This window comes from Oncorhynchus keta, chromosome 37, assembly GCF_023373465.1.
Source record: "Oncorhynchus keta strain PuntledgeMale-10-30-2019 chromosome 37, Oket_V2, whole genome shotgun sequence".
Classification (NCBI taxonomy): Eukaryota; Metazoa; Chordata; class Actinopteri; order Salmoniformes; family Salmonidae; genus Oncorhynchus; species Oncorhynchus keta.
In genome coordinates, this window is record NC_068457.1 from 20898959 (window position 1) to 20921249 (window position 22291).

At 43.6% G+C, this 22291-nt stretch overlaps 1 protein-coding gene across 1 annotated transcript in view; it reads right to left on the reverse strand.

Annotated features, from left to right (window-relative positions):
- Nucleotides 1-18303, reverse strand: part of LOC118375940 (prostaglandin F2 receptor negative regulator-like) — a 54736-nt gene extending 36433 nt beyond the window's left edge. Inside the window, exons 1-4 of the mRNA XM_052499555.1 lie at nucleotides 17982-18303; nucleotides 12899-13267; nucleotides 7244-7654; nucleotides 5697-6059 (exon numbers count right to left, since the gene is read on the reverse strand). Of these exons, the coding sequence (XP_052355515.1) occupies nucleotides 5697-6059; nucleotides 7244-7654; nucleotides 12899-13267; nucleotides 17982-18030 (1192 nt within the window). The 5' untranslated portion in view covers nucleotides 18031-18303. The remainder of the gene's footprint in view (nucleotides 1-5696; nucleotides 6060-7243; nucleotides 7655-12898; nucleotides 13268-17981) is intronic.
- Nucleotides 18304-22291: the final 3988 nt, after the last annotated feature.

A 22291-nucleotide genomic window follows, 5' to 3' on the forward strand; every position in this document is an offset into this window, starting at 1 on the left:
GTGCTTGAAATAGGTCATTCAATCTTACGTCAGAACAAAGTTCAGGTAAGAACATAAAGTGTTGTACTTTGACCTCGTACAGTAAGGGAACAATATACTTCAGTCACCATGTTTCCCTGGGAGCTAAGAGTGAGACACAGTGTGTGACATTTGAGTGTGGAGTTCTGCTCCGTTTTCAAGTGTTTTGGTGTGTTACCAAAGAGATACCATTCACTTACAACAGACAGGAACTACCTGACCATCTGAACTCTAGTACGTTAGTGAACGTCTCTAGAGGTCACCTGTTCATACAGACGACCACACAAACCAGACGGAACTAATGAAATGCTGTATATTTCATGAAAATAGTTCAACATTGGTGCCGATAAATAATAAGACACACCCAAGCGCACGTGTCTGCACACACACACCTAATATAGGGACACACAGGAACATAAACTAAAACGCCAAGGGGAGATTTAATTATTAGGACAGAGCAAGCAGGTGTTCTATCTGGAGTGACGACAGAGACAGATGGATGAGCGAGGCGAGAGAAAAGGAGAGCGAGAGAGAAAGAAAAGGGACTAAGCATGTTCCAAGGAATGTTCTCAGAGGACCCTCTCCACTGCCAAGAAGCTCCGGCCTTCATCGGAGGGTCTCTGGTTTCACTGGTGTGTGTCTGTGTTGAACCAGATATGACCCAGAGTGCATTCCTCCACTCAGTCTCCACCCTGTCAACACCCTCCATCACTTTTCCTCCACTCCCTCAGCTGAAAGCAGCCTCTGAGCATCCTGAAGCCTGACTCCGACATGAAGGTGACATGGAGAGAGAACCAGTGGTGGTCGGTGCCGTTTATGATGAGGGAGAATGATCATTTATTAAATGATCGAAGCGCCTTATTTTCTGTTACAGCATATTGGATTCACCCAGCTCAATGTAACATTGATAGGTTTAGGCTACTACATGATACTCTAATCTTCCCTATCCCCATCATGAGTTTGCCACAACCTAGCCTATGACTGGAAGTCAACATAGGTGCGCAGGTCGAGGTCATTTTTTGTAATCAAGGTGAGAGACAGTGACGCATTCAATACCACCTTCCACACTCTTGCCTGCATCTAGCTGATCTAGGGTGTGAATCATTCGTACACCATGGTGCTACCCTACAGAGTGCTGCTGAGGCTACTGTAGACTTTCATTACAAAACAATGTTTAAATCAATGATTTGGTGGATATATTTTGTATCGTTTTATCTAAAAAGTGTAACATTCATGTTTAACGGTTTATTTTTATGAAACTCACTGAGGATGGTCCTCCCCCTCCTCTCAGGAGCCTCCACTGGAGAGAACCCATTGAACTCTATGGTGACTCTGGGTGATTGTATGGGAGAGGTGACACAGCACTAACACCACAGGGGGTTTGTAGGACGGAGGAAGAACAGCAACTTAATGTTTTAACATGTCACTTTTTGGGCGAAAAGACCAAATTCACGTAGAAATGTGAGTTATAGATCAGTCATCCTCATTGAAAGTTTTGTAATAATGACTGGAATTGAATAAATGAAATGATAAACACTTGGAAACCATGTTTATGTTACCAATCCTTTGAATCCGTTCCAGTGATTACTATGAGCCCGTCCTCCACAACTAAGGTGCCACCTGTGGTGTGTGTGTGTGTGTGTCATGCTTCTGTCATCATTGTGACATACAGTAACTATTGTTGTGATGGACTGCAGATGTAGAGTCAAAGAATAGTACCAATCAGTCAAGGAAAGACGCACCAGGGTAGCTAGCCCCCTCTGCAGCTCCGTAGGGGATTAGAAGGACACAGTGACTTCCAACTCTTTATACTACACCTATACTGTTGGACAGAGGTTTATAGTCGTATCCTGGATAGAGTGTGTGTGCGCACGTTACTACATACAGTGCATTCAGAAAGTATTCAGACCCCTGGTCTTTTTCCACATTTTGTTGGGTTACAGCATTACTCTAAAATGTATTAAATAGTCCCCCCCTCAATTTACACACAATACCACATAATGACAAAGCATTATGGGGTATTTAGCTATTTAGATATATTTTTTATAAATGAGCAAAAACAAATAAACAAATATCACATTTACATAAGTATTCAGACCCTTTACTCGGTACTTTGTTGAAGCACCTTCGCCAGCGATTACAGCCTCGATTCTTTTTGGGTATAACGCTACAAGTTTGGCAAACCTGTATTTTGAGAGTTTCTCCCATTCTTCTCGGGAAGATCCTTTCAAGCTCTGTCAGGTTGTATGGGGAGCGTTGATGCACAGCTATTTTCAGCTCTGTCAGGTTGTATGGGGAGCGTTGATGCACAGCTATTTTCAGCTCTGTCAGGTTGTATGGGGAGCGTTGATGCACAGCTATTTTCAGCTCTGTCAGGTTGTATGGGGAGCGTTGATGCACAGCTATTTTCAGCTCTGTCAGGTTGTATGGGGAGCGTTGATGCACAGCCATTTTCAGCTCTGTCAGGTTGTATGGGGAGCGTTGATGCACAGCCATTTTCAGCTCTGTCAGGTTGTATGGGGAGCGTTGATGCACAGCCATTTTCAGCTCTGTCAGGTTGTATGGGGAGCGTTGATGCACAGCTATTTTCAGCTCTGTCAGGTTGTATGGGGAGCGTTGATGCACAGCTATTTTCAGCTCTGTCAGGTTGTATGGGGAGCGTTGATGCACAGCCATTTTCAGCTCTGTCAGGTTGTATGGGGAGCGTTGATGCACAGCTATGTTCAGCTCTGTCAGGTTGTATGGGGAGCGTTGATGCACAGCTATTTTCAGCTCTGTCAGGTTGTATGGGGAGCGTTGATGCACAGCTATTTTCAGCTCTGTCAGGTTGTATGGGGAGCGTTGATGCACAGCTATTTTCAGCTCTGTCAGGTTGTATGGGGAGCGTTGATGCACAGCTATGTTCAGCTCTGTCAGGTTGTATGGGGAGCGTTGATGCACAGCTATTTTCAGCTCTGTCAGGTTGTATGGGGAGCGTTGATGCACAGCTATTTTCAGCTCTGTCAGGTTGTATGGGGAGCGTTGATGCACAGCTATTTTCAGCTCTGTCAGGTTGTATGGGGAGCGTTGATGCACAGCTATTTTCAGCTCTGTCAGGTTGTATGGGGAGCGTTGATGCACAGCTATTTTCAGCTCTGTCAGGTTGTATGGGGAGCGTTGATGCACAGCTATGTTCAGCTCTGTCAGGTTGTATGGGGAGCGTTGATGCACAGCTATGTTCAGCTCTGTCAGGTTGTATGGGGAGCGTTGATGCACAGCTATTTTCAGCTCTGTCAGGTTGTATGGGGAGCGTTGATGCACAGCTATGTTCAGCTCTGTCAGGTTGTATGGGGAGCGTTGATGCACAGCTATGTTCAGCTCTGTCAGGTTGTATGGGGAGCGTTGATGCACAGCTATGTTCAGCTCTGTCAGGTTGTATGGGGAGCGTTGATGCACAGCTATGTTCAGCTCTGTCAGGTTGTATGGGGAGCGTTGATGCACAGCTATTTTCAGCTCTGTCAGGTTGTATGGGGAGCGTTGATGCACAGCTATTTTCAGCTCTGTCAGGTTGTATGGGGAGCGTTGATGCACAGCTATTTTCAGCTCTGTCAGGTTGTATGGGGAGCGTTGATGCACAGCTATTTTCAGCTCTGTCAGGTTGTATGGGGAGCGTTGATGCACAGCTATTTTCACGTCTCTCCATTGATGTTCGATCAGGTTTAAGTCAAGGCTCTGGCTGGGCTACTCAAGGACATTGAGATTTGTCCCTAAGCCACTCCTGGTTTGTCCTGTGTTGTCTTGGCTGTGTGCTTAAGGTCATTGTCCAGATGGAAGATGAACCTTCAACCTAGGTCTGGAGGTAATGAGAGCTCTGGAGCAGGTTTTCAACAAGGATCTCTCTGTACTTTGCTCAAAGGGTCTGAATACTTATTTACATAAGGTATTTTTAATGTATAATAAATGTACAAACATTTCTAAAACCATGTTTTTGCTTTGTCATGGTGTGTAGATTGCTAAGAAGCTTTTTTTTATTTAAATCAATTTTAGAATAAAGCTGTTGCGTAACAAAATGTGGAAAAAGTCAAGTGGTCTGAATACTTTCCGAAGGCACTGTATACTACCATTTCCTCAGTGTAGTAGGTCTGAATTTCATGGGATTTGGGTGCGAGTGTGAATGTCTGGGTGTGTGTGCGTGCGTCTGTCTTTCAGACGTAGGCACAGTTCCTCTTCCATTGATGTCTGGCCTTGCCTACGCCCCTCTCCCACTAGGCTTAACCCAGGGCACTTCTCTCAACATGCACAATGGCAGACAGAAAACAGACATCTAGTATCCACCAACACCTACATTCGGTTGGTGAGTCCGTTGGTGTAGGGCTCTGTGGTACTAGAGGGGAACTCCTACACTCTGGCTACACATTCCTTTCCTCCATGACCGTTTTCACTGCACAGCGGTGTGTGTGTGTGTGCCAGAGGAGCGTCAGGTTTGGGACTCTAGAGAACCAGCACCAGGCAGACCTAGTTCCAGAGCAGATTTAACCCCACAGCTACTGCAGCACCAACAGCTGCTGTGTGGAGCATTCAAGATCTGAATTCTAACATGGTTTCATACACTAGGATCAGTGGGGTTGCTTATTATCATGCTAACCCAATGGACTTTATGGCATTTCCTCACACAGAAATACAACACGTAGCCTAAAGCAGCGATTCTCAACTGCTGGATCGCGACGCAAATTTGGGTCACAGGAGGTTTCTTCAGAGTGTCAATATAAAACTCTATAAGCAATGCTATTTTGGAAGTCTCAAACCAGTGAGTTTACTACTGTTAGGTTTTAATTTTCAGTGTAAAAACTCACTATAAAAAGCTCAAACCAAGTTTATTCTTCCCAGAGGGCCAATACAGCTGCATTAGACAAAGATACTTCACACAAACAGTGATATTAAACCCTTTCTCCTCTGTTGAGCTTACCCCTACACATCTGAGCAAACATTGTATCTTTCTTGCTAGGCAGGAAACTAAGTGATACGGGCCATAAACTTTTATTTCTCACTTAGCGTGACCTGGGCCCCTTTCCATCACTAATCCATGGCTCTCTCCCCTTATCAATGCCTGCCACGTGATCATTTTCCCTACACTCAGTACATTCCAAGCTCAACCACCAACTTCTGGTGTAGCCCCTCAGCTATGACACTCCTCAGGTCTATATTACAACAAATGATTAACAACATTTAAAGTTCAGAAATCCAAACCTATCATTAACATTCTTCATCATGAATATAGGGCAAGATTTAATTAATGACAATGAGGAGGTTGGAATGTTGTTCCCTTTTCATATAATTGCTACATGTACTATCTATATAACATTTAAAAAAATCCAGATTGTATTTTGTCAATTCTTTTCACGATGAGAATATTGGGTCGGGACTGAGACAACATGATTCAATTTGGGTCCCGAGGAAAAACCAGTTGAGAACCACTGGCCAATAAGGACATGAAAATCTATACCAAACTTAGAGGGATGACGTTCCTGTGTAGGACAAGGCATCACTAATGTACTGCCATGGTGAAGCATGTGTGTTCAAAGTAAGCCTAGTGAGAGGCCAATGCTATTAATAGTATGTTAGATATGGTAATCTTGGTTGGACTGCATTTCAAGACCTGAAAAAGATACAGTAGATATTTTAACAGCACTTTCACTCACTGATCTGTGTGACTAGAACTTGTACTGGGTTGGAGGTCTTCTCTGCAGCCTGGTACCATCTTCCTCCTCCTCCTCCGACCCAGGCCCGGACCCTACAGGAGTACATCCCCTTGTCAGACCCCCTTACCCCCCTCACCACCAGCCTAAACTCCCCTGGCCCTGTCCGCTCCAGCCCCACCGAGGGGGACCCGTTTGAGACCACCCCATCGCGGCCCAGGCTGACCGCTGTGCGTCCGTCCACAAGCCAGGTGACCTCCAGGGCCAGGGAGGCCAAGTTACCCGCGGAGACCAGGCAGGTGAGGGTCAGGGTGTCGTCCATGTTGAGCGTGGTGTTGGACTTGGCCACAACAGACAGGGAACGAGCTGGAAGGCGCAGGGAGAAGACAAAATGGCTGCCGTTAGAACCAATAAACAAGGAAACAACCCCTAGGTCCTAACTGCTAGACACCTGTAGAACTGGACCGGTTGGATAAGTAGAAGCAATATGGTGAAAATAGAGAACACTCCAGCACAGTTGGATATGGAGACACAAGTACTCTACACATCAAGAGAAGACAGAGTAGAAGGGATTCAACATGGAAAACTTGATTAAAACCATCCAGATCAAAAGAACCAACAGTGAGAAGTTGAAAGACCCACATATAGAAGATCAAGGATTACTATTTATTAAAAAGCCAATTTCAAAAGCTTTAGAACCCACAAAATGTCAAGTATAAATGAGTAACAATTAAAAGTGAATATACGCCAAGAATGATTTAGGCTAAAAGTTAAGAGTTTCAAAGCTATGGAAGGAAAAGTCAAATTAAAACATGATACAACTCATGACTCCAGAGACTGAACAGAAGTGAAACCATTTTGAGGGGGTTATATTTCTCAAATTAAGTCCTGGATACTGCTACTATCGGAGACTGGGATATCTGGTAGGTAAGATGACTTCACTATGCATATTTAGACAAGAGAGCCAGGACAAAGGCCCCTGTTAGACTTCTCCAATCCTCTTTACTTTAGCATCTCAGTAGACAGTCAATAGTGGCTGCATGGCTACACTAGTCTGTACTTAGATACAGCATGTAAAGGATGTTGTCTTCCTGCTGAGCTAGTCCCTCAGTCTCTCACCCCATTTTAAAATCACTCACCATGTAGGAGAGGTTTCGGGGGATATGGTGTCCCAGGCAACCACTGTGTGTGTCAGGGGTTCCTCATACACCCAGGGATAAAGGCCTGACAGGGGGAGGGCCTGAGATGGATCTCTAGGTCAAGAGCCTCTCCAACACAAAGAAATGCTGCTAGGCTAAAACAAAGTTGGGGCCATAGAAACCACTCGACCATCCCCCAGATCCCTCTCTCTCAGCTGGTCCTAACCCTTCGATATTTTTACGTCTGTAAGGTGGAAGCCATATTGTGGAAGCTCCATTGCACTGCTTATACCAATCCAGACCGTACAGATCTCCAAATATCTCGGGGTTAAGGTCAAACGGGAAAGATTTAGGATCGGGTGAATGTTTCACACGCTAAAGTACATACAAAACACACCCCATCCCCTTTACCTGTAGGTGTGACTGCCACAGCTCCCATCTCCACAGCCTTCTCCACAATGTTCTTCCACTGATCCCCTTCCTCGTGAATCCATTCCCTCCCCGTGCACACGTACATCCCTGCATCAGCCTGCGTCACCCCGGCAACAACCAATCCAAACGCCCCATCTCTGCGAATAGCCAATCGGAGCCCTCCGTCAGCGTAGCGCTGGGCGGAAGCACTTCCTGTGACCACATCCCCATCTGGGCCAACGGTCAGGATGTCCACCAATGGGATACCTGGTCTCCGTAGCGACCAGGTGACAGACAGGTAGGTGGGATCAGTGAAGTGGCGGGTCACGTTGCAGGAGAGGGTGATGTCGCCACCCTCGGGGACCACGGGCTCTGGGGCCTCCGGGGCCACCTTCAGGGTGTTAGCAATGACTGTAGGGAAAGGACAGACAATTACACACATTCCTAGCGTCGTTCATTTGCTGCTTCACTACAGCGACGTGGTTCTTTACTGCATGTTAAATGTCATAGTGACAGAGAACGCTAACAGATGTTGCAGTAAGCCAACAACATTTCATCATGTTCGTTCATCTTCATCGCCAAGAGTCATTACTTCTTTTATAATCCATGAAAAATATAATACCGATGTAAAGCTTACATATGTGCATCTTCCTTATCTGCCCCTTTCCCTAACCCCCCCACTCCAACACACACACACAGTTTAGGCTGTCAGTGAGGGGTGTAATGGGGGGGGTGCTGCTGTCAACAGTATGTGTAAGGAGGGTTTAGATTTGATAATCACATCAGAGGAGAGAGAAGCCCTGTTTACTCTGAACCTCACAGCTGAATAAACAGAAGAGAAATAGGGGGGCGAGCGAGAAAGAGCGAGAGACAGGCAGTGTATGCCTGTCGCAATGTCTGTTCATCTCACTCCCTCTTACCCTCTTCCTCACTCCCTCAGCCTCTAAACAAGAATGATACTGTGCTTTGAAGTGTTCATATTCTGATTAACTTTCTTACTCTAAGCTCAGTAAGCTGCCATTCTACCAAGTCTTTGATATTGGACTTAGTGTCCTGGAGCTGCCAAATCACGGTCACACTCATCAGTTAAACACCCCCCACTAGCTAAACATATTCCTGTCTATATTCCTGTCAGAAAGCCATTATTAATGTTGAATGTGCTGAAAGCCATTCAGTGGATCATGAACAGTTGTCATAGCAGAAGCAGCATTCAGCCTGTTCAGGGCGGGAGCAAAGAATTGTCAGTGGTGTGTGTGTGAGTACAGTGCATTCTGAAGTATTCAGAACACTTTACTTTTGCACATTTTGTTACGTTAGAGTCTTATTCTATAATGGATTCAATCGTTTGTTTCCCTCAATCTACATACCCTAGAAGACTTGAGGCTATGATGCCTCAAGCTCAGCACACCTGTATTTGGGGAGTTGGTCCCATGCAGATCCTCAAGCTCTGTCAGGTTGGATGGGGAGCGTTGCTGCACAGCCATTTCACGTCTCTGCAAAGATGTTCAAATCGGGTTCAATATGGGCTCTGGCTGGGCCACTCAAGGACATTGAGACTTGTCCCGAAACCACTCCTGTGTAGTCTTGGCTGTGTGCCTAGGGTCATTGTCCTGATGGAAGGTAAACCTTTGCCCCCAGTCTGAGGTCCTGAGCACTCTGGAGCTGGTTTTCAAGGATCTCTCTACTATGCTCAGTTCATCTTGACTAGTCCCTCAGTCCCTGCCGCTGATAAACATCCCCACAGCATGCTGCTGCCACCACCACCATGCTTCACTGTAGGGATGGTGCCAGGTGTCCTCCAGACATGATGCTTGGCATTCAGGCCAAAGAGTTCAATCTTGGTTTCATCAGACCAGAGAATCTTGTTTCTCATGATCGGAGTGTCTTTCGGTGCCTTTTGACAAACTCCATGCAGGCGGTCATGTGCCTTTTACTGAGGAGTGGCTTCTGTCTGGCCACTCAACCATAAAGGCCTGATTGTTGGAGTGCTACAGAGAAGGTTCTCCCATCTACACAGAGGAAATCTGGAGCGCTGTCAGAGTGACCATCAGGTTCTTGGTCACCTCCCTGACCAAGGCCCTTCTCCCCGATAGAGCTGGCCACCCGGCACAGGAAGAGTCTTGGTGGTTCCAAAAACTTCTTCCATGTGTTCCTGCGGACCTTCAGTGCTGCAGAAATGTATTGGTACCCTTCCCCAGATCTGTGGCTCAACACAATCCCGTCTCAAGAGCTCTACAGACAATTCCATCGAACTTATGGCTTAGTTTTTCCTCTGACATGCACGGTCAACTGTAGGACCTTATACAGACATGGCCAATCAATTTAATTTACCACAGGTGGAATCCTATCAAGTTGTAGAAACATCAAGGATGATCAATGGAAACAGGACGCACCTGAGCTCAAATTTAAGTCTCATGACAAAGAGTGAATACTTATGCAAATAAGGTATTTCCATTTTTATATATATAAAAAAACAGAAATACTATATTTGCATAAGTATTCAGACTCTTTGTTATGAGACTTGAAATTGAGCTCAGGTGCATCCCGTTTCCACACACACACACATATATTACACAGTTGAAGTCAGAAGTTTACATAAACGAGTTAATGACTACAACCTAAGTGTTTCAACCACTCCACATTTAACATTTACATTACATTTAAGTCATTTAGCAGACGCTCTTATCCAGAGCGACTTACAAATTGGTGCATTCACCTTGTGACATCCAGTGGAACAGCCACTTTACAATAGTGCATCTAAATCTTTTAAGGGGGGTGAGAAGGATTACTTTATCCTATCCTAGGTATTCCTTAAAGAGGTGGGGTCCACAAATGTCTTGTTAACAAACTACAGTTTTGGCAAGTCGGTTAGGACATCTACTTTGTGCATGACAAGTAATTTTTCCAACAATTGTTTACAGACAGATTATTTCACTATCACAATTCCAGTGAGTCAGACGTTTACATACACTAAGTAGACTGCCTTTAAACAGCTTGGAAAATCTCAGAAAAATGTCATGGCTTTAGAAGCTTATGATAGGCCAATTGACATCATTTGAGTCAATTGGAGGTGTACCTGTGGATGTATTTCAAGGCCTACATTCAAACTCAGTGCCTCTTTGCTTGACATCATGGGAAAAATCAAAAGATATCAGCCAAGACCTCAGGGGGAAAAAAAAATAAAATAATAATAATAATAATAATATTTTTTTTTTAAATTGTAGACTTCTTGGGAGTTCATCCTTGGAGCAATTTCCAAATGCCTGACGGTACCACATTCATCTGCACAAACAATAGTACGCAAGTATAAACATCATGGGACAACATCGCCATCATACCGCTCAGAAAAGAGACGCGTTCTCTCTCCTAGAGATGAACGTACTTGGTGCGAAAAGTGCAAACCAATCCCAGAACAGCAAAGGACCTTGTGAAGATGCTGGAGGAAGCAGGTATAAAAGTATCTATATCCACAGTAAAACAAGTCCTATATCGACATAACCTGCAAGGCCGCTCAGAAAGGAAGAAGCCACTGCTCCAAAACCACCATAAAAAGCCAGACTACGGTTTGCTACTGCACATGGGGACAAAGATGGTACTTTTGGAGAAATGTCCTCTGATCTGATGGAAACAAAAATAGAACTGTTTGGCCATAATGACCATCGTTATGTTTGGAGGAAAAGGAGAGGCTTGCAAGCCAAAGAACACCATCCCAACCGTGAAGCACGGGGTGGCAGCATCATGTTGTGGGGGTGCTTTGTTGCAGGAGGGACTGGTACAATTCACAAAATAGATGGCATCACGAGGGAGGCAAATTATGTGGATATATTGAAGCAGCATCAAGACATCAGTCAGTAAGTTAAAGCTTGCTTGCAAATGGGTCTTCCAAATGGACAATGACCCCAAGCATGCTTCCAAAGTTGTGGCAAAATGGCTTAAGGACAACAAAGTCAAGGTATTGGAGTGGCCATCACAAAGCCCTGACCTCAATCCTATAGAAAATTTGTGGGCAGAACTGAAAAAGCGTGTGCAAGCAAAGAGGCCCACAAACCTGACTCAGTTCCACCAGCTCAGTCAGGAGGAATGGGCCAAGATTCACCCAACTTATTGTGGGAAGCTTGTGGAAGGCTAGCCGAAACGTTTGACCCAAGTTTAAATAGTTTAAGGCAATGCAACCAAATACGAATTGAGTATAATGTAAACTTCTGACCCACTGGGAATGTGATGAAATAAATAACACGATTATTCTGACATTCAACATTCTTAAAATAAAGTGCTATTCCTAACTGACCTAAGACAGGGAATCTTTACTTGTATTAAAATGTCAGGAATTGTGAAAAACTGGATTTTAATGTATTTGGCTAAGGTGCATGTAAACTTCCGACTTCAACTGTATACACACACACGTGAAAATAAATATGAAAAAACAGTTTTTGCTTTGTCATTATGGGGTAACGTGTAGATTGAGGAAAAAAAAACACTTCATCAATTTTAGAATAAGGCTGTAACGTAACAAAATGTGGAAGAAGTCAAGGGGTCTGAATACTTTTCGAATGCACCGTATACATGTCAAGGCCACTTTAGTTGGAAGGAAAAAAATGATAGACAAGCGAGTCAAGCAAACACAAAACTGAAAGTGTTGGTGGAGAATGCGGTTTGTGTCGACACACCCATAGGAGAGGTCAGTAGACTGCCTCACCTACACAGGTGACTCTTCATACCAGAGTAAACTCATTTACACTACATGGTGTTACATCAATGGATCTCACTGTACTGTGTATACAAACCGTCTACTAGTTCAACTACACCACCATGAAACATTGTTTTACAGCACGGCTACAAGCAGCACTAAAAAAAAAAAAAAATTAAATAAAAATAAATAATAATCACCTACTAGTTCAAGAGCACTTAGATTTTACAATATAATCTCACCCCTCTACCTGTTCCAGCTCTCCTCGTCAGCACAATTCACCACTAAGCCTCTTTCTTTTCCTCTCCCTCAGCTCATTCAGACAGACTGTTCAGAACAGGGCAACAGTCAGCTCAACAGAAATAACAACCCCCATTTGACATGAGATAAATACACCCATCTGGCATCTGCTCTCCAAGTGTGTGTGTGTGTGTGTGTGTGTGTGTGTGTGTGTGTGTTAGAAGACTGAACATGTGTGAACATGAGTGAAATCAACACTTGATCACCTCTCACTAGTGTTTCCCCAAAGCAGCAGATCTAGGAACCGGTTTTCCCTCCCCAAAGCAGATTAGCATAATTGGGGTTAAAAGTTACATAGCTGATCCTGAACCAGTCCATCTAAGGAAAGTGCAGCTGTGTCCATGTAAGTGTACTGTACAGTATATAAGCAGACACGCGTGTGTGGTCTGACAAACACACCAGCTTAAGAGAGCGAGCCATGTGTAAGCAAGGGATATGAGCCGTGTTCAATAGATCACACGAACCACAATCACAGCAAGAGGACATGAACACACACGCGCTGTATGGGTCTTCACAACCAGCCAACCTCAGCATGTAAACTAGAAGTCATAATGGAGGTCTGACTAATCTAGTTTGAAGTTAATACAGTTCTCCTAAATGGATATACGGTGATTCCACACTGATGGTTAAGACAGTCTATAAGTCTCTCATACTCGTGTCTGACCCACCTTTGAGAGTCACCCCTGCGTCGTAGTTCCCGCTGAAGACAGAGTCCGTACTGGGTGTACTGCAGAGGTACGTGGCGCTGTCTGAAGACCTCACTTCCCGTATCCTCAGCTCCACCACGCTGTCCCCCAGCCGCACCACGCTCAGGTCACCACTGGCCACCCGGTCGCTTAGCGACACATCAGAGTACTTTGGTTCGAAGGTGGAGATTACATGGATAGACCCCGCCTCTCCCTGCTGCATGGTCCAATCAAAATCCTGCTCCCTGGGCCCCTCATAGTCAGTGACATCACAACGCAGTGAGACAGGTTGGCCCTCCACACGGAGCAGAGGGCCAGGGGACACAGACACCACCCTGGCATGGGATACACCTAGAGAGAACATACACATGTCATTGACAGATACATAAAATCAGCTAAATCCCCCACACAATGACAGCGTTCCTACCACATCAGACTTCCTTAGCTAACCTCTTGAAAGTCTCTCTGCTTAACAATACACATACAGTTGAGAGAGACATGTATATATTTAGCACAGGGCAGGCCAAATATACACTTAGATACTACCTTTGGTTTGATTCCTCTGATTCCAAACCCACAGTGTGTGTGTGGGTGGGTGTGTGTGTGTTCTATAAAAACTCCCGCATATTGACACCTGAACACTAGCGTCGCTGCACTCAACGGGTGAATCAATAATCTGAAGTGGTTCCTCTCCTTGTCTCCTTTCCTTTATTCCCACTGACATATAGTAACAGGTGAAAGCAGAGCCTATGGTAACATATTTAAACTGGAGTAGAAGGAAAGCCACTACAGACCATTTAGACGCACCCATAGAGAGAGACAGTCTTGTTAGAGAAGGGAACAGCCTAGACCACATACTCTAGCTAGAGAGAGAAGACCTATATAAAGTACAGGCTTGTTTGGATGGGCATAGGGGAAAGAGCAGCAAACATGCACACACACCAGGCTTGTCTGAACAGGCTGAGGGGAAGAGCGTGCACATGCCATGGCCAGCATGGAGCAACACATGCTCCCCCACCCACACAGATACACCACAAACCAAAGAACAGTATCAGGAAAAATGAGAGGCAAGAACAAAGTGACGATGCACCAGCAACTTTCAAAAGAACGACCCCACAGCCCAGAAATAGTCCCTGTTAAATCCCAACTGGAACAACCAAAGAGCAAAGCCTTCTGGGAACATTTCCATCACACTACTTCTAATGGTAACGTTGGCCGCATTCCAATATGATCCTACACCACTGCCTTAGTTGGACCCTTAGTGATTAACATATCACTTCAAAACACCTTGTTGACATACAGTACACTTAACCCCATTTCCTGTTCTAGCGTGTTGGGACATTCAAGGAACTGGAGAAATAGACGTTTGAGGGAAGGTGGTCCATAAAACATTGCTGGAACAGTCTGGTTCTGGGGGTGTCATCTCTGACTTACCCGACGTCATAAGAGAAGGGATATTATATTGGCCGGACACCACTTAGGAGTGTGACTAATATTGGCACGCAACTCTTAAGTCACTCTTATCCAAACAAACAGTCGGAGTCGTAGGGCCACAGAGTAAACAAGCAATATGAGACAGCCCAGTTAAGGAGAGGGAAGTGGAGAGACTTAACTGGTCAGGTGGTCTATGAGTAGTAGATCATGGATTTACCGCATGGGAAAGACCAAACAGAATCATACAGCATCTGAACGGTCTTCCAGCTGTGTTCATTCTACAAACCCGAATAACGCAGGCTATCGGAAGCTCGCTCACACACACACGAAAGAATGGGCAGTAGTACCCCATTCATAGGCGCCAACTACTTTCGGGCCTATTCACGATAGTATCTTCTGACCCGGGAAGTTTTGTTCAGAGCCCCGGCGCTTGCTCTAACATTAACACGCATCACTTGCGGTATGGTTGTGTCGACATAACGCATCTTTCATATATAAATATATCATTTTAAAAAGTTTAAATTACTACACACCTTTTTAGGGTTAATGTTCCCACATGGCCATATCACTTGTTTACGGAAGAAATAAGTGGCCACCTATGCTAATTAGCAGTCTAGCATCCCCGAATGAACACCTGTTTGTAATCTGAGGAAGTATAGTTTGTCAACTGGAGACAGTTTGTTGATCTGTGCAAAACTGCTGCACGAAGTCCATCTTTTTTTATTTGGAAGATTCTTTCTTGCCAATATGAAAGATAAGGGGCATATGAACATATTTTGCAAAACTTGTTAAAACACTGCTGAAACTGCTGAAAACCACACACACAGAAATGTTTTTGAGAGCTAGGGCAGTAGTATGTCATCAACATGTTTGGGGAGGTGTGCATGTATTTATTATTTAGGACAGGGATGTCAAACTCATTTTCATTGTTTTTGGAGTTTGACTGTCTAGACTTCATTTGTGATTCTGCGAACTGGAGAGCCAATAAATTCATGTAGGTCCATTATCATTTCTACAGTTGATGGTTTTAGTAATAAAAGTATATTAATATATTAAGTTTGTATATTAAATACATTTACTCAAACCACCCGTGTGCAGTGTATTTGACACCCCTGCTTCATATCGACTGGCGCCAAGCCAAACTGTTAGGAAAAATCAAATGTGTGCTCATGTACTCCCGTATAAAGATCTTAGCTTGAAAAACTGTCATTAATTGACGTTTTTGCCATGGAGATCTTAGTCACGCAATTTCATAAAGAAAAACATGAACACAACAATTTAAAATGATTTACTGAGTTACAGTTCATAAGGAAACCAGTCAATTTAAATAAATGAATTAGGCCTTAATATATGGACTTCACATGACTGGGAATACAGATATGCATCTGTTGTCATGGATCAGAAAACCAGTCAGTATCTGGTGCGACCACCATTTACCACACAGTGCGACGTCTCCTTCACATTGAGTTGATCAGGCTGTTGATTGTGGCCTGTGGAATGTTGTCCCACTCCTCAAATGGCTGTGCAAAGTTGCTGGATATTGGCGGGAACTGGCGCACGCTATCATGAATGTCAATCCAGAGCATCCCAAACATGCTCAATGGGTGACATGTCTGGTGAGTATGCTGGCCATGGAAGAACTTGGAAATTTTCAGCTTCCAAGAATTGTGTACAGATCCTTGTGGAATGAGGCTGTGCATTATAATGCTGAAACATGAGGTGATGGCGGCAGATGAATGGCACAACAATGGGCCTCAGGATCTCGTCACGGTATCTCTGTGAATTCAAATTGCCATCGATAAAATGCAATTGTTTTCGTTTTCCGTAGCTCATGCCTGCCCATACCATAACCCCACCACCACGAGGCACTCTTCACAACATTGACATCAGTAAACCACACACCCACACGATGCCATGTCTGCGGTGTGGCCCGGATGGAGGACAATGGAGGGGCTTAATGGCGATACGATGCATGGACAAGCCACCATCTGCATTGGCCGTGCAGTATTTACAGTGATATGGCCTCTGCAGAAGTCTGGGCATTCATACTCCTTGTGGTTCGCCGAACAGCGCAGAGTGGTACACGGAAAGCCAGTACGAGCTCAATTTGGCCTCTGTGTGCCATCGTAATTGCATCACAGCAGAAATAGGCTCTTATGGTAGAGAAATTAACATTAAGTTCTCTGGCAGCAGCTCTTGTGGACATCCCTGCAGTCAGCATGGCAATTACACGCTCCCTCAAAACATATGTGGCCCTGTGTTGTGTGACAAAACGGCACATTTTAAAATGGCATTTTATTGTTCCCAGCACAAGGTGCCCTTGTGTAATGATCATGGCGTTTAATCAGCTTCTTGATATACCACACCTGTCAGGCGGATGGATTATCTTGGCAAAGGAGAAATGCTCTCAAACAGGGATGGAAACAAATTTGTGTATGGAACATTTCTAGGATATTTTATTTTTTCATTAAACATGGGGCCAACACTTTACATGGACACTGAACAAAAATGTAAACGCGACATTAACTACGCTGTTTGGTGCAGTATTTCAGTTAAAATAAAGTGTATGAATACACTTTGAATGACAGACTTTCCTGCAGAATCCATACTGACCAGTCACGACGAAATGGCGTAGACTCCGGCTTGCCTCAAGAAAAATCCCCAAAAGAAAGAAAAAAATATATATCGTTATAATATGCACGAACTCTTCTTAACGGTTTCGGCTGGGAACCATGGAGAAGCCTTTAAAGCCTTAGGAAAGGGCGGACGGGCACACACCCCTGCTCCATGAAGGCGGGAGACATGTTAACTGGAGACATTTGATAATCTCAAGGTACCACACTAATTTAAATTTAGCCGCTCACACAAACAATGGCACAGGGAAGCCTTATGCGACGCAGAATATACGTTGCCAGACACACACACTCCCCATCCTACACAATCTGACACCGTTGTGAAATAAAAATGGGTCCGGTCAACTAAACGAAAAGGATATTCCTGCCTTGATCACGGAGATCTGTTATTAGTCACTGGTTAGCATAAGTCCATCAGTGGTGGACAGTGCTCCAGTCCAAATTCAACTACATTAGTTAAATTGTCAACTGATCAAGGGGATCTATGCGAATTGGACGGCTACCCAATCGCGTGTTATGGTGCCTCCATGTAACTGGACCATTGTCAGGGTTGTCATCTTATCTTTTGATTAATTTAATGACATCAATTATCTCGCTCGTTCTCCTTTGATTGAACGATTAAAAGTTTCGACTGGGATTTAAGGCTCAAGAGCTGAAATTGAAAATTGCCACACACCCTCATCTGTGACCAACCACGGTAGCCTACATGTAACTAGGAAGTTGGGCGTGGGAAAATCTATTCATATATTAAAAAAAGGTTCGTTTTGGAAAAACTCAGTCATGTCATTAATTTAGGAGAAACAGCATGATCAGTAAAAATCTGTTGATAGCGTTGCCTTTAAATTAATTTGACTAATTGCTTTGTCAATGGAGATTCAGGTTAAGTGAAAACGTGCCCGCGTGTACATGTCAATCTAATATGTTCCACTAAACGACAGCACACGCGTTATGACGATATTATTAGACCGTTTGACAACCCCTTTTCAAATATAACTTACCCATCGATGAAAACAAGTAGTAGAAGAGTAGAAGAGATAGATGTTCCATCCTGCAAATTCGCGTCTTTTTAACTCCCAGTTCGTTCCTTTGTCATTAAAATCAGCCACGGGTGAAAGGAGTCCTCTCGGACCTTTAGTTCAAAAACCTAACCACCGGCGACCTCTCAGAAATCCCCAATACGAGAACCGACACTGGCGAGTAGACGTTCGGATATCCGTTAAATGGACGTTGTCATCTACAGTGAAAGTCCACTGGTTTGGTTTTGGAGAGGGAGGGAACAACGTTGCCGTGTCCGGAAGTCAGTTTTTGGAGGAGGGGAGTAGCGGAGGGATTTTCACAGGTAGCTCTGTCCCAAGTCTCATCGCATGTGGTCTCACTAGTGGCTATTTAGAGCTGAATAATAGGCCTACAGAATATCATCATCATCGATACAGTATGTGTTACGTTACACGGAACCCAAACCGCAGGCGCTATCATGCACACATTTATTTTGTCCCCCTACACCAAACGCGATCACAATTCGCAGGTTAAAATATAAAAACAAACTCAACCAATGCCATTAATTTGGGGACAGGTCGAAAAGCATTAAACATGTATGGCAATTTAGTTAGTTAGCTTGCACTTGCTAGCTAATTTGTCCTATTTAGCTAGCTTGCACTTGCTCGCCAATTTGTCCTATTTAGCTAGCTTGCTGGTGCTAGCTCATTTGTCCTGGGATGTAAACATTGAGTTGTTATTTTACCTGAAATCCGAGGATTAATCCACACATAAAACGGTCAACCGAATCGTTTCTAGTCATCTCTCCTCCTTCCAGGTTTTTCAATCTTAGAATTTATATAGTGATTGCATCTGAACTTTCATAGTATTACCACGACAACCGGCAAAACATTTAATCTTTCAATCACCCATGTGGGTATAACCAATGAGGAGATGGCACGTGTGCACCTGCTTCTATAAACCAATGAGGATATGGGAGAGGCAGGACTTTCAGCAAGATCTGCGTCAGAAATAGGAATGACTTCTATTTTAGCCCTTGGCATTGCAGACTGCTGGGTGCAATAATTGATTAACATAGATTCCTACATTTATTTGCAAAGCTAGGAGTGTAGTCAGGGTATTAGCCTTTTGAAATGATGCTGTCAGATCATTTCACATCTACAAGGGGCCACTAAGAGGTGTGTAGTTTCAAGTTTTAAAGGGAATTTAACTCAAAAATGATATTTTCATTAATCCACTGTTGATATAGTCCTAAAATGTCTGGCATGTCAGCAGTCAAGTTGTCAAGATATTATGCAAGGGTGAGTCTAATCCTGAATGCTGATTGGGTAAAACCGCATTCCAGCCGGTGTCTATTCCACAAGTTACTACAAGCTACATCTATGATGTTAAAGTGCCTATTTACTGTGTTCCATCTGACTGCGCAATCCACTGTCTCATTCGCCCAGCCAGGCAATTTATAAAGATGATCTCCACTATAAAAAGCATATAGATATTATCTCACATTTCTTTTCGACTAACATTTAGTTATCAACAGCGGAGATTTGTACAAACCTTGCTGTCTGTCTCTCCGACATTTGCAATATTGTTTCAATGTTGAAATTAGTTCTCCAGTTGTCGCATAGTAATGAACATGTCGGGATGAGACAGACAGGCAGGCACCTTTTCTCAGCCAGTCGAAATCATGAATCAGCATAATTTTTGTGAATTTCTATTGACATTTATTTTAATAGGCAAGTCAGTTAAGAACAAATTCTTATTTTCAATGATGGCCTAGGAACAGTGGGTTAACTGCCTGGTTAGGAGCAGATGACAGATTTGTACCTTGTCAGCTCAGGGATTTGAACTTGCAACCTTTCGGTTACTAGTCCAACACTCTAACCACTAGGCTACCATGCCATACATAGATACAGAACAGAAAGACCAAACCAATTATACAAACTACCAGCCGGCTTGGGTAGCAACCCCGGATTTACGTCAGGACTATATCTTGTGGATGGAAGGATGAAATAGTATGAATAAATTTATCAAAATATATATTTGTATTAAAATATGTAAATTATTATTTGAATATGTTGGTAATCCGTTGTATAAAAGTGATAATGCCCTCGAAGCTGGTGTTTGGAAGATATATTGGCATGCCTCATGATTTTTTATTTTAACCTTTATTTGTCTAGGCAAGTCAGTCGCTGCAGCTGTACATAGTCCATCGGTAAATAGCCCACCCAATTTACCTACCTCATCCCCATACTGTTTATATGTATTTACTTTTCTGCTCTTTTGCACACCAGTATCTCTACCTGCACATGACCATCTGATCATTCATCACTCCAGTGTTAATCTGAAAAATTGTAATTATTCGCTTACCTCCTCATGCCTTTTGCACACAATGTATATAGACTATTTTTTTCTTTCTACTGTGTTATTGACTTGTTAATTGTTTACTCCATGTGTAACTCTGTGTTGTTGTCTGTTCACACTGCTATGCTTTATCTTGGCCAGGTCGCAGTTGTAAATGAGAACTTGTTCTCAACTAGCTTACCTGGTTAAATAAAAAAATGTAAAGTTAAGATCAAAATCTTATTGACAGCCTAATGGGGAACAATTGTTTTACTGCCTTTTTCAGGGGCAGAAATGACAGATTTATACCTTGTCAGCTCGGGGATTTGATCCAGCAACCTTTCAGGTACTGGCCCAAAGCTCTAACCACTAGTTGAATGATGATGTGGCTGGAGACACTTTTTTTCTTAAAGTTCAATATCTTGAAAACTTGATTGCTGACATGCAAAACATTTTGGGAGCGTATCAACAGTGGACTAATGAAAAAAATACCAAAAGTTTGTTTCTGAGTGAAATTCCCCTTTAATGTCATATGCACAAGTACAGTAAAATGCCTTTCTTGCAAGCTCTAAACCACAAAATGCAGTAATCAATATCAATTTAGTGTTAAAAATAACACAAGGTATACCAAAAACACGTGAAATAAGAACACAAGAAGTAAGTAAGCTATACAGTATACAGGGTCAGTTCCAATACCATATGTACAATATGCAGGGATACTGGAATGATAGATGTAGGGGTAAGGTATAGGGGTAAGGTGACTAGGTATCAGGAAATATGATAAACAGAGTAGCAGCAAAGTATATGATGATTGCATGTCAGTGTGTGTGTGTAGAGTCAGTATAAATGTGTGTGTATGTTTTGGGCTCCTGAGTGGTGCAGCGGTCTAAGGCACTGCATCTCAGTCTTAGAGGTGTCACTAGAGACCCTGGTTCAATTGCATGCTGCATCACAACTGGCTGTGATTGGGAGTCCTGCAAATGGCCCAGTGTCATTTGGGTTAGGTTTTGGCTGGGGTAGGCCGTCTTTGTAAATAAGAATTTGTTCTTAACTCACTTGCCTAGTTAAATCCATATATTTTTTATGTTGTGTGTGTGAGCAAATTAATAGGGATTGGTGCTGGGGATTGATTTTGGGACTGGGTTGCAGAATAACCTGACACCTCTGAAGACTTGCCACTGTATTTGCTGTAGGTATAGTTTACAAAGTGCGGGTTAGGTTTAGGGTTGGAGAAAATAGGATTTTGAATGGGACTTTTGTTTAGCTGTACAAGACTCTGTGTGTGTGTGTGTGTGTGTGTGTGTGTGTGTGTGTGTGTGTGTGTGTGTGTGTGTGTGTGTGTGTGTGTGTGTGTGTGTGTGTGTGTGTGTGTGTGTGTGTGTGTGTGTGTGTGTAACTAAGCATTTCAATGTTAGTCTACACCCGTTGTTTACGAAGAATGTGATGAATAACATTTGATTTGGGTGTTGGTGTGTGTTTGTGGGTCTAAGTGTGTGCAACAAGTGTGTGTGTTGGGGACAGGCGCACGGCTGGCAGGTGCCCAAAGCCAAATGGTGGATGTATCGGCTCACGGTCACATCACACACACAGTCACCCAGACCTCTATTTATACTGGGCCACACAACAGAGTGACTGACCACACACGTCTCTTGTCTTTCTGACCCATTTTCTCCTTACCTATCTTTAACTTTGAATGCATGTGAATGACGTCTCTGTCTGAAGGCTGAAGCCTTAGTACCTCAGTGTGAATAACTGAAAGTGACTGACTACAATATTAACAACCCAGACAGGAAACTGAAGGTCAAACCACAGCCTTTTCACTTTGTTTTAGGCAGTAGGTTGATCTTAGATATGTGCCTAAGGGCACAATGATTTAACCCAGGGACGGGAAGTGATTTGTTTAGGGGTCAGAGTTCAGACTGTCGAACATGGCTCTGAGTGATAAACCTGAGTTTACTGTAGCCTCAGTGTG